Below are 13,269 nucleotides of genomic sequence, written 5' to 3'. Positions count from 1 at the left end.
GATGGCAGTCAGTCAACCTTGGCCTGCAGTAGGTAATCCGCTTGGTAAGCTCTTACCCAAATCTTAGAACTAAAACCACATCCCCGCCAAGACTCGCGCCTCCCAGCGGTGTTTTCCAGACTTTGAGTAGCGGCCCACTAGTGGGTTGGGAAATTCACCTCAGTTGGTCACGAACTAGGACACAAGGAGTAAGGTTACATTGTTCGACGAAACGTTCATGTCAATAATGCAAGAATCCATTCCTTCACTTACTCATTCAGTAAGTACTAGTTGAACACCTACTACGTGCCAGGTGCCAGGAATTCAGAAGAAAGTAAAACACACAAATGTGTGCGTGTGTGTGTCCCTCATGGAGGGATACTGTGTGTGTCAGAAAGTTGCCGCCTGAACACTCAGGCCTCTCCTTCCCTTTTCAGCACGAAGGCTTAGTGGAAGAAGAGAGACTCTGCCCTTGGCCGGCGGCCCGTTTGGCGGGGGTCAGAAGGTTCATGTTGCCAGGGCCACGCAAGGGGCTTGGTGAGGTCGGATCCCTCTGTGCAGAGAGGGCTGCCTCCTGCCTCCGCCCCCCGTGCCCCTGGTCCTGGAGGGGCTTTATTCCCTGGACAGCGATGCCCCCCAGCCCCGAGCCGGGGAGCCTGGCTGCTGAGCCCGCGCACGTTGGGCAAGAGCAGAGAACTGGCCCCTCTGATCCCTGCCGGGGATATTTGGAGACACCAGCAATTCTGGGAAATCCGGGGGCAGGGAGGGAAAGGGGGGAGCGGCAGAGGGGACCTGTGAACTGCCCCCCAGCCCCTCCTGGCCTGGACCCCTCTGAACTGTGCGGTGAGGAGCGAGGTGGCCGGCGTGTGGGGGTGAAGGGGGGAGAGGCCAGGAGACCCCTTTCTCTGGGAAGAACGGAGACAGTCGTGTCCCCACGCCCCCGCCACGCTTTGCCTGAGTTCCAACCCCGTTTCTGCTTCTATTTACTGTCCAAAGTCCCGGGGGCAGGAGCTGCCAGGTTAGAACCACGTGGACCCTGGGACACAGGGGCTCAGGGGCCTCGCCTGGACCAGCCCCTCCTGGTTCCACCTGCTCCACTTCTCGCTGTAGCCCCTCCTTGCCCTGGGGACTGGGCCACCCGAGCCACCGGGGAGTCAGCCCTCCATACCTTTCACAGGTAACCGAGGTGGGGGAGGCAGGTGGGAGTGGGGATATTCGGTATTGAGGAGACCCTTGTTCAGGGACAGCGGGGGCCAGATGGACAGGGTGTGGTTTGGTCCATGAGTGTGGAAGGAGGGCTCCTGGCCACGTCAAGGCCCGAGCAGTCTCCTGAGAAGGGACAGGACCCAGCTGTATTTCCGCCCCACACTCACCTCCAACCTTAGACCCAACCCAACCTGCTCCCACCCTACATCCAACCCCATCATCAGCCTCTGCCCAAAGTAGCATCTTAGCACAAGCCTTAGCCCTGAGCTCAGCCCCAGCCCTAAGGGGAACCTCAGCCCAACCCAGCTCCAGCCCTGGACCTGGCATGGCCAAGGACTTTCAAGACATCCAGCAGCTGGACTCCGAGGACAATGACCACCCGCTGGGTGGAGGTGAAGGCCCGGGCCCTCGTGGGCGCAACCCCAGGAGAGGAGATAGGTTCTGCGTAGGTGAGTGTCCAGTTTCTGGGGCTTCACTCCCCCTCCGTCTAGCTGCTGGTGGCTCTCTGTCTTGCTGAGGTCACATTCGCTGGAGACCAGGGACAGGGCTTCTCTGGGTGTAGGACGCCCGTCTCCTCTGCTTGCCCAGTGACCTCACCTTGCTCTCTACCCGCCCCTCCCCCCGGGGCCCCCAGGGAAGGGTGTCTGCCCTGAGGGCGAGGGAATAACTCAAAGCTGGAGATGACTTTGTCCCCCTTCCTCCCAACCTGAGCAGGGTGCGCATGCGCGTGTGCACGTGTGTGCGTGTGTGTGTGCAAGGAAAGCACATGCAGCAGGAGGGTGTGTATGTGGGAGGGTTGGGGGATGGGGGATGGGCACAGAGAGATCCTGGGAGACCCCCACTCCCCTAAGCGCCCTGCCTAGATCTTTCTCTAGCAACTCCTGAAGGAAGACTCAAGTGTCTGGGAACTGTTTTCAGGCGAGAGAGATCTGAGCTGAAGGGCAGGAGCCAGGAGCCGGGGAGGGGGTCTCGTGATGGAGCGAGGCTCCATGGAGACAGGAGCTCAGGGAGGGGGTTGGTTAGCCTGGGCTGGGAGGGGGGCCCTCATTCCCGAGGCTGGCGGACAGCGGGAGGGTGGGAGCTGATCAGGGCAAGGGCAGCAGGAGGGACAGGCGTCCCCACCCACGGCTTCTCCCTTCCCGGGTGGTGAGCGGGGGGTGGTCAGGGGCGACATGAATCACACCCTGTGCGTCCTCGGTGCCCATGTGATGCCTGGCATGTAGTGAGCACTCGGGATGATTTTGGATATTGTCGGATCCTCTGAGGGTGAGAGGATTCAGTTTAAGCAGGAGGCTTGGACAGAGTCAAGAGGTTTTGGATTTCACAGAGGAGGGAGCTCACCCCAAAAGACCTGATGGACAGCACCTGCTTTTCCAGGACAGGCTTCCGCTCTTCCCAGCGCTCTAGAAGCCTACAGTTTTCCACCAGCTTGGCAATGTTTCAACCACTGTTTCCTCAAAACCCCTTTTCCTGCCCCCCTCCCTGCTCCTTTCTCCTTCAAGGACTGTAATTACGCATGTATTCATGGCCCCACAGCTCACTGATGCTCTCCCTGTTTTTTGTTTTTTTTAATTCTTTTCTCTTTCAGTGTTTCTTTTTATATAGTTATTATTGCTGCGTCTCCAAGTTCACTAATCTTTATTGAAGTCTCATCTTCCACTAATTCTTCCCAGTGGATTTTCCATTTCAGACATTATAGTTTCATGCCTAGGAGTTCAACCTGGGACTTTTAAGTATCTTCCTTGACTTGTACTTATGTTGTTTTTTTTTTTTTAAAGATTTTATTTATTTATTTGAGAGAGAGAGAGAATGAGAGAGAGCACATGAGAGGGGTTATGGTCAGAGGGAGAAGCAGACTCCCTGCCGAACAGGGAGCCTGATGCGGGACTCGATCCAGGGACTCCAGGATCATGACCTGAGCCGAAGGCAGTCGCTTAACCAACTGAGCCACCCAGGTGCCCCTTGTACTTATGTTTTTGAACAGAATACAGTTACAATATATGTTGTAATGTCCTGTGTCTGCTAATTCTAACCCCTGTGTCCATTCTGGGTCAGTTTTGATACATTTATTATTATTATTTTTAAAGATTTTATTTATTTATTTGACAGAGAGAGAGAGAGAGAGACAGCAAGAGAGGGAACACAAGCAGGGGGAGCAGGAGAGGGAGAAGCAGGCTTCCCATTGAGCAGGGAGCCTGATGCGGGGCTCGATCCCAGGACTCTGGGATCATGACCTGAGCTGAAGGCAGACGTTTAATGACTGAGCCACCCAGGCGCCCCAGTTTTGATACATTTATTGACCTCCTCATTACGAGTTGTGTTTTCCTGTCTCTCTGTATGCCTGGTAATCTTCGATTGTGGGCTAGACATTGTTAATCTTACCAGGTCGTGTGCTGGATATATTTGTATTCCTCTAAATATTCTTGAGCTTTGTTCTGGGGTGTGGTTAAGCAATGTAGAGTCAATTTGATCCTTTCGGGTTTTGCTTTTATGACTTTTTTTTTTTTAGAAAATCTGTTACTTTATTTTTTTTTTTAAGTTTATTTAACTTTTTTAGTAATCTCTATACCCAACTTGGGGCTTGCACTCATCACCCTGAGATCAAGATTTGCATGCCCTTCTGACTGAGCCAGCCAGGCGCCCCTGCTTTTACGATTGTTAGGCGGGTCTGGAGCACCCCTGGAGCACCCCTGAAGCACCGTTCCTGGACCTGAGTGCGAGGCACTGTTCCCCAGCCCTTTTGGGTTGGTTTTGTCCTGTCCCGGGGTAGTTTTCCTGACATGCACATGTTGATCAGTGCTCAGCAGGTTGCTTGAGGGAAGCCTCTGCAGACCTCCAGGATTCTGTGGGCAGCTCTCTCCTCTCTGATACCTTGTTCTGTGACCTCTGCCACCTTGGTCATCCCCAACACCTCGGGGAGTGTGCTGGGCTCTGCTTGGATTTCCCTCCCTGCTGCCCAGCTGAAACTTTCCCCTAGCAGCAGCTGGGGAACCACTGGGCTCATCTTGTTGTTCCCGTCTCTCAGGGATCCTTGCCCTTTGTTGCCTGAGGTTCAGGTGTCTTGAAAAAGGTGGCTTCTCATACTTGTCTGTTTTTTTTTGTTTTGGTTGTTTCTGGCAGGGAGGGGGAATCTAGCCCCCATCTTTCCATGTCTGGCAGAGCCTTTTACCTTCAAACTTGCCTGGGCAGTGCTTTTTATGTTTTACCTCATTTTGTTCTCAGAACAGTCCAATCAGGTCGCTGCTCCTCTTACCCCCATTTTTAGAAATTGTGATAAGAATACTCAATCTGAGTTCTGCACCATAGCACACGTCAGTGCAGGTGTAAGGATATACCGCAGATATCTGGAACTTACTCGTCTTGCATAACCAAAACTTTACACCCATTGAACAGCAGCTCCCGTTTCCCCAGACCCTGGCAACCACCCTTCTACTCTTGATGTCTGTGAGTCTGGCTATTTTAGATACTAGAAGTGGACATGAGAAAATTTGAGGCACCAAGCGGTCGAGTGACTTGTGCGTGATCTCAGAGCTAGCTGGTGGCACAGCTGGACTCAGCCACAGGTGGTCCGACTTCAGAGTGGGGGTGCGGGCATAGATCGCCGAGCTAGCCCAGAACTGGGGTTTCTGGATCATAGGTCAGGTTGGGAAGCAGGACAAGGGCAGTGGACAGGGTTTGAGAGAACAGTCAGACTCAGCCACGGGGTCCTGGCTGGGTGGGGAAGACCGTGGTCAGGGAGGGCTTCTGGATGGAGAGATGCCCAGGGGATGGGGAGGGTGGGAGGGGAAGGGTGTGTGGAGGGGAGGCTGTGCTCAGAGAGGGGGAGCGGGCAGTGGAGGTCAGAGACATGGCCTCTCTGAGTCAACGTGGGGTCCTGAGTGTGTCTGAAGTGGGGGAAGGTGACAGTCATTGGTGTGAGGATTTCAAGAGTTCTGGGTGGTCACTCACAGGGAGTGTCCACTTCAGGATGGTGGCAGGAGGTGAACTTGGGAGGAAGACCCTGGGCCCCTGCCTGACCACCCTGGGACGCAGAGGTGCGTGGTGTCATGGCAGTGAGCAGACAGGAAGGTGGGGTCTGAGCCAAAGAGGAAGCATCTTGTTTGCAGGTGGATGTTGCAAAAGCGGGGGGGTGTGTTTGTGAGTGTGTGAGATCGTGTGTGTCTGTGTGTACACGTGTGAGGAGACATGTGAACGTGTGCCTCAGTGGGTGTGTGCACAGCTCTGAGCGGGACAGTGAGATGAGAGGAGTGTGCACACATGGGGGGGTCGGGGTTCAGTCTGGCCAAGGGCAGGGAGAGGTTTCTGTGAGGTTCTGCTGAAGCTAGAGGGGAGAGTTGGTGGTGGAGCAAGGGCTTCTGGGGGCCCCAGGGCAGAAGGAAATGCCAGAGGAGAAGGACGGGGGCTGGGAGGGCAGACCCCAGGGAGCCGTCTGCGGTGGAATGACCCGCAGTAAGGAATGAGGGGTCTGTTGTTGCGGTTTGGGACTTGTCTGAGCGGCCCAGGCATGGACTGTGAGAAGAACACAGGGCCTGGACCCCGGTACCCCAGGTCCGAGAGCGGGGCTTTGCGCACAGATGATGTGAACTCTCGTGGGCCCTGTGCTTTGTGTTGCACGTACCTGTGTTGGTGTGTGTGCGTGTCTGCCTGTGCTCATGGGGCGGCGAGTGTGCAAATGCACGCGTGTGCAATGCCTGGCCCCTGGGGTCAAAGCCCAGTGACTCCCTGCACAACCAGCCCCCATCTACTTCCCTCCCACCCACCCGGGCATGTGCCTCCTCAGACTTCTGTTCCCCCGGGGTCTCCCATATGTCCACTCTCTGGGTTCCCCCTCCCCAGACCCCTCCTTCTGACACCCCTTCTTCTCCAGCAGGGACCCCCACGCAGCCGCCCCTTCCGCTGCAGCGCTTCTGCTCCACCTTGCGCCTCAGTCTGCTCGTCCTGGGCTTCAACGTCCTGCTGCTGGCAGCCATCTGCGTGATTGGGTCCCAAAGTGAGGGTCGCAGGGGTCAGCCGGGAGGCGGGCGCCGAGCCGGGGGCCACGAGAGCTCGGGGAGCGCAGCGAGGGGGCAGTAAGGAGCAGCGCTGAAAAGCTGTGGGGCGGTGATGGGGCCGGGAGGGGGCAGGGACGTGGACAGGCTGGGGCTGTGAGGCCGGACACAGCCCTCCCCACTTGGTCCTGTTCCCTCTGTCTCCTGGCAAGGAGCACAGCTGCAAGAGGAGCTGCAGATCCTAAAGGAAAACTTCAGCCACTTCTCCAACGGCGTCCTGTCGGAGATCGGCACTCTCCTCTCCCATGGTGCGTGGAGGCTCCCGTGAGGCAGGGGCTGCGGCTTATCCGCGCGCTGGGTTGGCTGCGCTCGGTGCTGGACGCTCGGTGCTGGACGCCCGGTGCGCCGTCTGCAGGAGGGGCGTGTTTGGGGTGCTGGGGGTAGGACACCCAGCCCGAGAAGCTGGGCAGGGCGTCCAGGGACGCTGATCCCTGGGCCGAGGGAGCCTGAAGGATGAACAGGCAGGTGAAGACGATGGGGGTTCGTGCCAGGTAGAGGGAACAGAATCTGCAAAGCCAGGAGGTGAGGAAGACTACCGTCCATTCCCATGTGACCCTTTGCAGTGTGGCAGGGGCAAAGTGGCGAGGGCTGGGCAGAGAGGCGGTTAGGGGCCGGTCCCGCAGGCAGGGACCTCGTGCTAATGAAGAGAGGCCCTGTTCTGAGAACATGGGGACCTGCTGAGGGGGTGGAAGCCGGAGAGCGGCCGGCGCAGGCGTGTGCCTTAGCAAGCCACTGTGGGGACGGGGTGGAGTCAGGGAGGCTCGGGTGGGCGCGGACGGGGGGCCGTTAAGGAGGCAGAGGTAGGGAGATTGGCGAGCCTTCCTCTTTCTCAGGGCGCAGTGCCAGTCACCAGCTGACCTCTCTGGAAGCCAAGCTGGAGAAACAGCAGAGGGATCTGAAAGCAGGTCAGAGACCCCCCCCCACCTTGAGTGTGTGCGTGTTGCGTGTCCCCAGCCCACGAGGCTGGCGCGCCGTGGGGGGTCCCGGCAGGTGGGCACCCGCACCGCCCACATCCCGCCCCCATGCCACGCCCTAGATCACGCTGCCTTGCTCCTGCATCTGAAGCACTTCCCCATGGACCTGCGCATCCTGACTTGTCAGATGGCCTTCTTCCAGAGCAATGGTAGGGACAGAGGGGGCCTCCCGCCCAGTGCGCCTGCGCCCGCCGGCGGGCTCTCACCTCCCCGGGCCCCCGCCCCCGCAGGCACACAGTGCTGCCCCCCTAACTGGCTGGAGTACGAGGGCAGCTGCTACTGGTTCTCCCGCTCCGGGAAGACCTGGGAGGACGCGGACGGGTACTGCCAGCTGGAGAGCGCGCACCTGGTGGTCATCAACTCCAGAGAGGAGCAGGTGAGACTGCACCTTCCCGGGGTGCAGCTGGGAGGCTGGGTCAGGCTGCTTTCTTATTGGTTTTTAACCAAAGGAAGAGTCCAGAGGCGGAGGTCTGGGAGAGCCCTGGGAAGTTCATGGTGAAGCAGCCACTGATTTTAAGAGGTGGGACATTATTGGAGCCAGGAGCCAGGTGAGCAGGTGATGAGCGGCAGGTGGGGAGACAGAATTCCAGACGGAATGAGCTGAAGGGCCACGGGCTTGGGTGGAGAGCACAGTGCCGGCGCTCAGTGCCTTCTTGCTGCATGTGGATGGGTGGTCACTGGGCGAAAGGGACAGAGCAGGTAGAATTCCCAGAGACACACCTGCCATGGGTTACTGGGTCCCTCCAAAGAGTTCCTGGTCTCCCCTGCCCGCTGCCACCACCGGCCACAACCCCAACACCAAAGTTCGCAGGGGACAGCCAAGCCGTTAGGATAGGTGGGGACATTTTTTCAAAAAGGAGGATGTGACTGGTAACAGTCACCAAGTCTTTGCTCGGTGAGAAACACTTTCATATATTCACCTGTAATCCTCACGGCCCCACGGGCAGGCACTCTTGTCCCCTTCGAGGGAGGGAGAGATGAGGGGACTAAGGAAACAGTACATGTTGCCAGAATACATTTATCAAATATATATCCAATATATGTATTTATATATATCAAATACTAAGTAAATATGTAAATATATAGATAAACAGATACATTATAAATATATAAATATATAAAGGAATTTCTCCTACAGATTGTGAATACGTGTTGTTTCCAGTTTTTAAAAACTGAGTAAGAGTCTTCTCCTCTTTTAATAGATGTGTATCTCATTTACATTTGTTTTTAACAGACATATTGAACCTCAAGCCTGTCTTTTTTTTTTTTTATGTCGATATTCTTCTTTTGTTTTCTCACGTTTGCTGTGTGAGATGTATTCTTTTTGTTTTCTCCCCTACGGTATTTTGAACTACATGTAGCTTCTTTTTGGTTATACTAGTGATTACTTTGATCATTTTAAATGATGGGCTGAAATTTATCGGCTTCAAAAACGTCAAAGAGTTCATACAACTTTCCATATGAAAGATGAGGAAACCAGTCTACTTACATTCTTCACATGCCTCCTCTTTTTTTTTTTTTTAAAGATTTTATTTATTTATTTATTTGACAGAGAGAGAGACAGCAAGAGAGGGAACACAAGCAGGGGGAGTGGGAGAGGGAGAAGCAGGCTTCCCGCGGAGCAGGGAGCCCGATGTGGGGTTCGATCCCAGGACCCTGGGATCATGACCTGAGCCGAAGGCAGACGCTTAACCGACTGAGCCACCCAGGCGCCCCAAGCCTCCTCTTTTTTGTTTGTTTGTAAGTAAGCTCCATGCCCAATATGGGGCTGGAACTCACAACCCCGAGATCAAGAGTTGCATGCTCTATCGACTGGCCAGCCAGGTGCCCCGCCTTGTTCTTTTTTTAAAAATTGAGATATAATTGACATATAACATGGTGTAAGTTTGAGGGGTACAATGTGTTGGTTTGATACATGCGCATGTTGCAATATAATTACTCTAGTAGCATCAGCTAACGCCCTTAGCCCTTCACAGATTTCTCACTTTTTTGTGCGGAGAGCAATGAAGAGCTAGTCTCTTAGCAACTTTGAAGTTTATAATGCCTCCTTCTTTTCTCTCTGAGATTCCGTAAGCATTTTGCCTGAATAGTTGGAGTCTTTTCTGTCTTTGAATCTCATTAGCCTCGTCCAGATATATCTTGGTGTTGCTCCTTCTCTCTGTAATTTTCCTCCGGGGCCAGGAGCATCCTCTTAATTCGTAAATTTAGGTTTCCTAAATTCTTAAATACAATTTTAATTTGAACTTTTTTTTCTTGTGCGTTCTCTTTCTTTTTCTGGAACGGGTCATCCAAACGTCCCTCTGTTGTCTGCTGTCCACAGCCCCCACCCTATACGTCTGTCTTTCTCTTCCCCTCTGTGTGGCAGTCCTGTCCTCAAGCCCATCGTTCATGCCCCAGACTTGGCTTTCTGCTAAGCTCCTGGGCTTTTTTGCATGGCTCAAATCTTTCTCTCGGGTTTCTTCCCTTCACTTATCATTGTGTTCTCTTTCTTCTTGGATGTCTTCTTTGATATTTTATATCATTCGTCTCCTCTTTAATTTTGCATAAGTTCCATGATCACCCCCCCCCCGCCGCCATTTTTTTGAATGGGTGCAATTCTTTCTTGCCTGTTATTTACCCAGGAATAGGGGAGATGAATTCACCTGGCACTATTGATTCCTCCCCTCAGTCTTCAACCCAGAGGGCTGGGTATCGGCGATTTGTATTCCATTCGGTCATTCAGCTTCCGGTGGCAGCGGGAAGAGGGGGCGGGGACAGCAGGTGGCAGCAAACAGAATATCTGGTCTCTAGCACTTTCCCTCCAGCTCTGTTGACGCCTCTGAATTTGTGGGGCAGGCCCCCCAGCCTCCTCATGCACAGAATGCTGTCCTGTTGGCAGGATTCTAGAATTAATTCAAGGATGCTGTCATACCTGTGCTCGAGTGAGGTGGTCTGCAATCGTTATGGGGTCTCTAGGAAGCGAATGGAATGAGGACGTTTCCCTCCAAACGGGGTTGTAGACCCTCCACATGCTGTCAAAGGGAAGGGCTAGGCGTGTATGTTAGTCAGGCTATCCCCCCGTTTCCTCTATATTCTCCCACTGCTACCCTTCCAAAACATGGGGCTAAAGTCTCTTCTGTAAGAGAAAGCCATGTGGGGGTCTGTTGTCCTCGGGGATGTGCATGAGTCCTGGGGAGCTGTCTCAGAGACCACCTCCTCCCCACCCCTGCCCTCACACATTTCCCGCAGACTGCAGACCCCATGTAGCCAAGTCATAAGGGGGTCTGGGCAGTGGGTCCAAGCTTGGAAGGGCCAGGGCCCGGCAAAACTCCAGAAACCACAGCTACACAGAGAAGCAGGAACAGGAGGAACAGGGCACATGCCCTTGAGAGGCAAGTGAAACCGAGATCCTTTTTTTTTTTTTTTTTAAGATTTTATTTATTCATTTGAGACACAGAGATACAGAGAGAGAGAGAGAGAAAGTATAAGCAGGGAGAGAGGCAGAGGGAGAGGGAGAAGCAGGCTCCTTGCTGAGCCAGGAGCCCAATGTGGGGCTTGATCCCAGGACCCTGGGATCATGACCTGAGCTGAAGGCAGACACTTAACGATCTGAGCCACCCAGGCGCCCCTGAAACCGAGATCCTTAGTGGGTGTTGGGGTCCCATGGGGGCTGCAGGGGCCAGAGTCAGGATTCCAAGAGTTCGAGGTCGTGGGCAGAAGACACCAGAAGATGAGAGTCGGGGTAGCAGCTGTGAGCTGGGAATGAGGTGGGGTGCCGAGTCGGGGGGAGCGGTCACAAACCCCAGCACTGGAATTCCTGGGTTCCACCAACTACCTCGAATTCCTTAATCTCACCTGTGAAGTGTGAATCACCAGGGTGCCCAATTTAAAGAGCTCTTGAAGGATCAAATAAGATAACCTTTGGAAAGCACTTAGCACAAGGTTTAGCCCCGCAAAGGTCCACTCAGCAATAACTCCAGTTCCAGAAGAAAAAGCAAAAATAGTTGTTTTGGGAGCGGACGCTTCTGCCTGCACGGAGGTTCAAGGCACTAGAACCTTCCTTCCCTCCTGTTTTCCAGAAATTCATTGTCCAACACACAAACCCCTTCAGTGCCTGGATAGGTCTCACTGACAGCGAGGGCACCTGGAAATGGGTGGATGGCACAGACTATCAGCAGAGCTACAAGTAAGTGGCCTCCCCTCTGCCCTGTTGGTTTGGCCTGGGGCCAGCCCCCTGGTCTTTTGCTCCATTACACTCCCACCCTTCCCCCTGGGGACCAAACTCCCAACCATCTCCCTCCCAGGCTGCTGCATCCCCTCCCTGAACCCCTCCTCCTCGGCTGTGCTTTTCTGAGGTGGCGGTGGGCGTTGTAGGGCTGGGGGTCAGAGCTTGAGCTCCATCCTGCCTTCCTAGGAACTGGGCGGCCACTCAGCCAGATGACTGGCAGGGGCACGAGGTGGGTGGAGGTGAAGATTGCGCGGTAGTCCAGGCGAATGGACGCTGGAACGACAATTTCTGCAAGCAGGTGCAACGCTGGGTGTGCGAGATGAGGCTGAACATCACGGCTTAGGAGCCCGCCCCCCCTGCCCCGCCCCCAGCTCACTGCAGGGGGGATTTTGAAGAAAGGAAAAATAGAGGGGAGGGGTCGAGACAGGAGGGAGGGTGTGCTGTGAGCATCACAGACCCCCAGAGACACTGAGGTCCCGCCTCCTTCCGCAAGTCACTGTCATGATTATAATTTTCAGCCCGCTCCATGGGGTAGGGAAAGAAGATGCAAGTATTTGAAATTGCATGGACTGGTCATTTGGAACTGGGAGATGTGGGGAGCAAAGAAGAGGGGGGCATCTGGAAGAGACAGATTTAGTCCTAGACAGCTGCCCCTTGAGACCCCATCCCAAGGGACACGGGTCAGGGAGGGGAGGGGGGTTTGGAGCAGAGATGCTCAGCTCGAGGCAGCAGGTGGGGGCCGGAGGGACTGCATGGGGAAGCAGCTCCCCCCACCCCAGGGGATCTCCCACAGAAGAGGTTTCAGGGAACAACGGGGCTCCTCCCAACCCCAGGAGCTGTGATTTGGCTGACGGGGCCTGCAGAAAATGCTTGCTAAGGGAATGGGGTTCGGTAAGACGCTGTCCCCTGTCTGCAGTGGGACCACCTCTTCTGGACCCCTAAGAGATCTAGACCTTTCTCTAGCACAGGGTGTCACCAGCCGCTTCCTCTGGGGCTAAATGTCACTTTCCAAAATCATTCTGAAGCCAATATTAAGAGGTTCTTGAAGCAATTAGAGTTGTTTTATTTTTACTGCAAAAGTAATATATACTATTAGGAAAAAATGCTTCTCTCTCACACACACAGGGATGCTCCTCACGCCTCCCACCTCTCCCAGAGTTAACTATTTTGTGGCCATTGGATTAGGGCTCTCCAAAGAACCAGCAGGATGTGTGTGTCTGTGTATGTGTGATTTATTAAAGAGATTTATTACAAGGAATGGGCTCATGCGGTTATGGAGGGTGGCAAGTCCCAGGTTCTGCAGGGGCGCGGGTGAGCTGGAGACCCTGGAGAGCCAGTGACCCCAGTTCCAGTCTGAATCCAAAGCATGAGACCCAGGAGAGCCGACGGTGTGGCTCCACGTGAAGGCAGCAAGTTCAAGACCCAGGGAGGGCGGATGTTTCCATCGCAGCCCGAGCCAGCAAGAAAGCCCGGATCCAAAGATACAAAAGTAGGGATCCGAAGGGGTACGTGCACCCCGATGTTTATAGCAGCAATGTCCACAATAGCCAAACTGTGGAAAGAGCCAAGATGTCCATCGACAGATGAATGGATAAAGAAGATGTGGTATATATATACAATGGAATATTATGCAGCCATCAAAAGGGATAAGATCTTGCCATTTGCAACGACGTGGATGGAACTGGAGGGTATTGTGCTGAGCGAAATAAGTCAAACAGAGAAAGACATGTATCATATGACCTCACGGATATGAGGAATTCTTAATCTCAGGAAACAAACTGAGGGTTGTTGGAGTGGGGGTGGCGTGGGAGGGATGGGGTGACTGCGTGATAGACATTGGGGAGGGTATGTGTTC

At 54.3% G+C, this 13,269-nt stretch overlaps 1 protein-coding gene across 5 annotated transcripts; it reads left to right on the top strand.

Annotated features, from left to right (window-relative positions):
- The first annotated feature begins 974 nt into the window (after positions 1-974).
- ASGR2 (asialoglycoprotein receptor 2) lies at positions 975-12,907 on the top strand. Of its 5 annotated transcripts, XM_032431885.1 has the most exons (9): positions 975-1,156; positions 1,410-1,634; positions 6,053-6,175; positions 6,386-6,481; positions 7,067-7,138; positions 7,270-7,356; positions 7,438-7,583; positions 11,266-11,372; positions 11,601-12,907. In XM_032431885.1, exons 2-9 carry the CDS (start codon positions 1,511-1,513, stop codon positions 11,755-11,757), a joined length of 912 nt encoding a protein of 303 aa, XP_032287776.1. In that variant the 5' UTR covers positions 975-1,156; positions 1,410-1,510; the 3' UTR covers positions 11,758-12,907. The 5 variants fall into 5 exon arrangements, with proteins under 5 accessions (XP_032287776.1, XP_032287779.1, XP_032287780.1 ...); XM_032431888.1 differs by lacking the exon at positions 975-1,156 and having other exon boundaries at positions 1,511-1,577; positions 6,056-6,175; XM_032431889.1 differs by lacking the exon at positions 975-1,156 and having other exon boundaries at positions 1,511-1,577; positions 6,056-6,190.
- Positions 12,908-13,269: the final 362 nt, after the last annotated feature.

This window comes from Phoca vitulina, unplaced genomic scaffold, assembly GCF_004348235.1.
Source record: "Phoca vitulina isolate PV1807 unplaced genomic scaffold, GSC_HSeal_1.0 scaffold47, whole genome shotgun sequence".
Lineage (NCBI taxonomy): Eukaryota > Metazoa > Chordata > Mammalia > Carnivora > Phocidae > Phoca > Phoca vitulina.
Note: the sequence above shows the minus strand (reverse complement) of the source record. Positions and strands in the feature narration are given on the sequence as shown.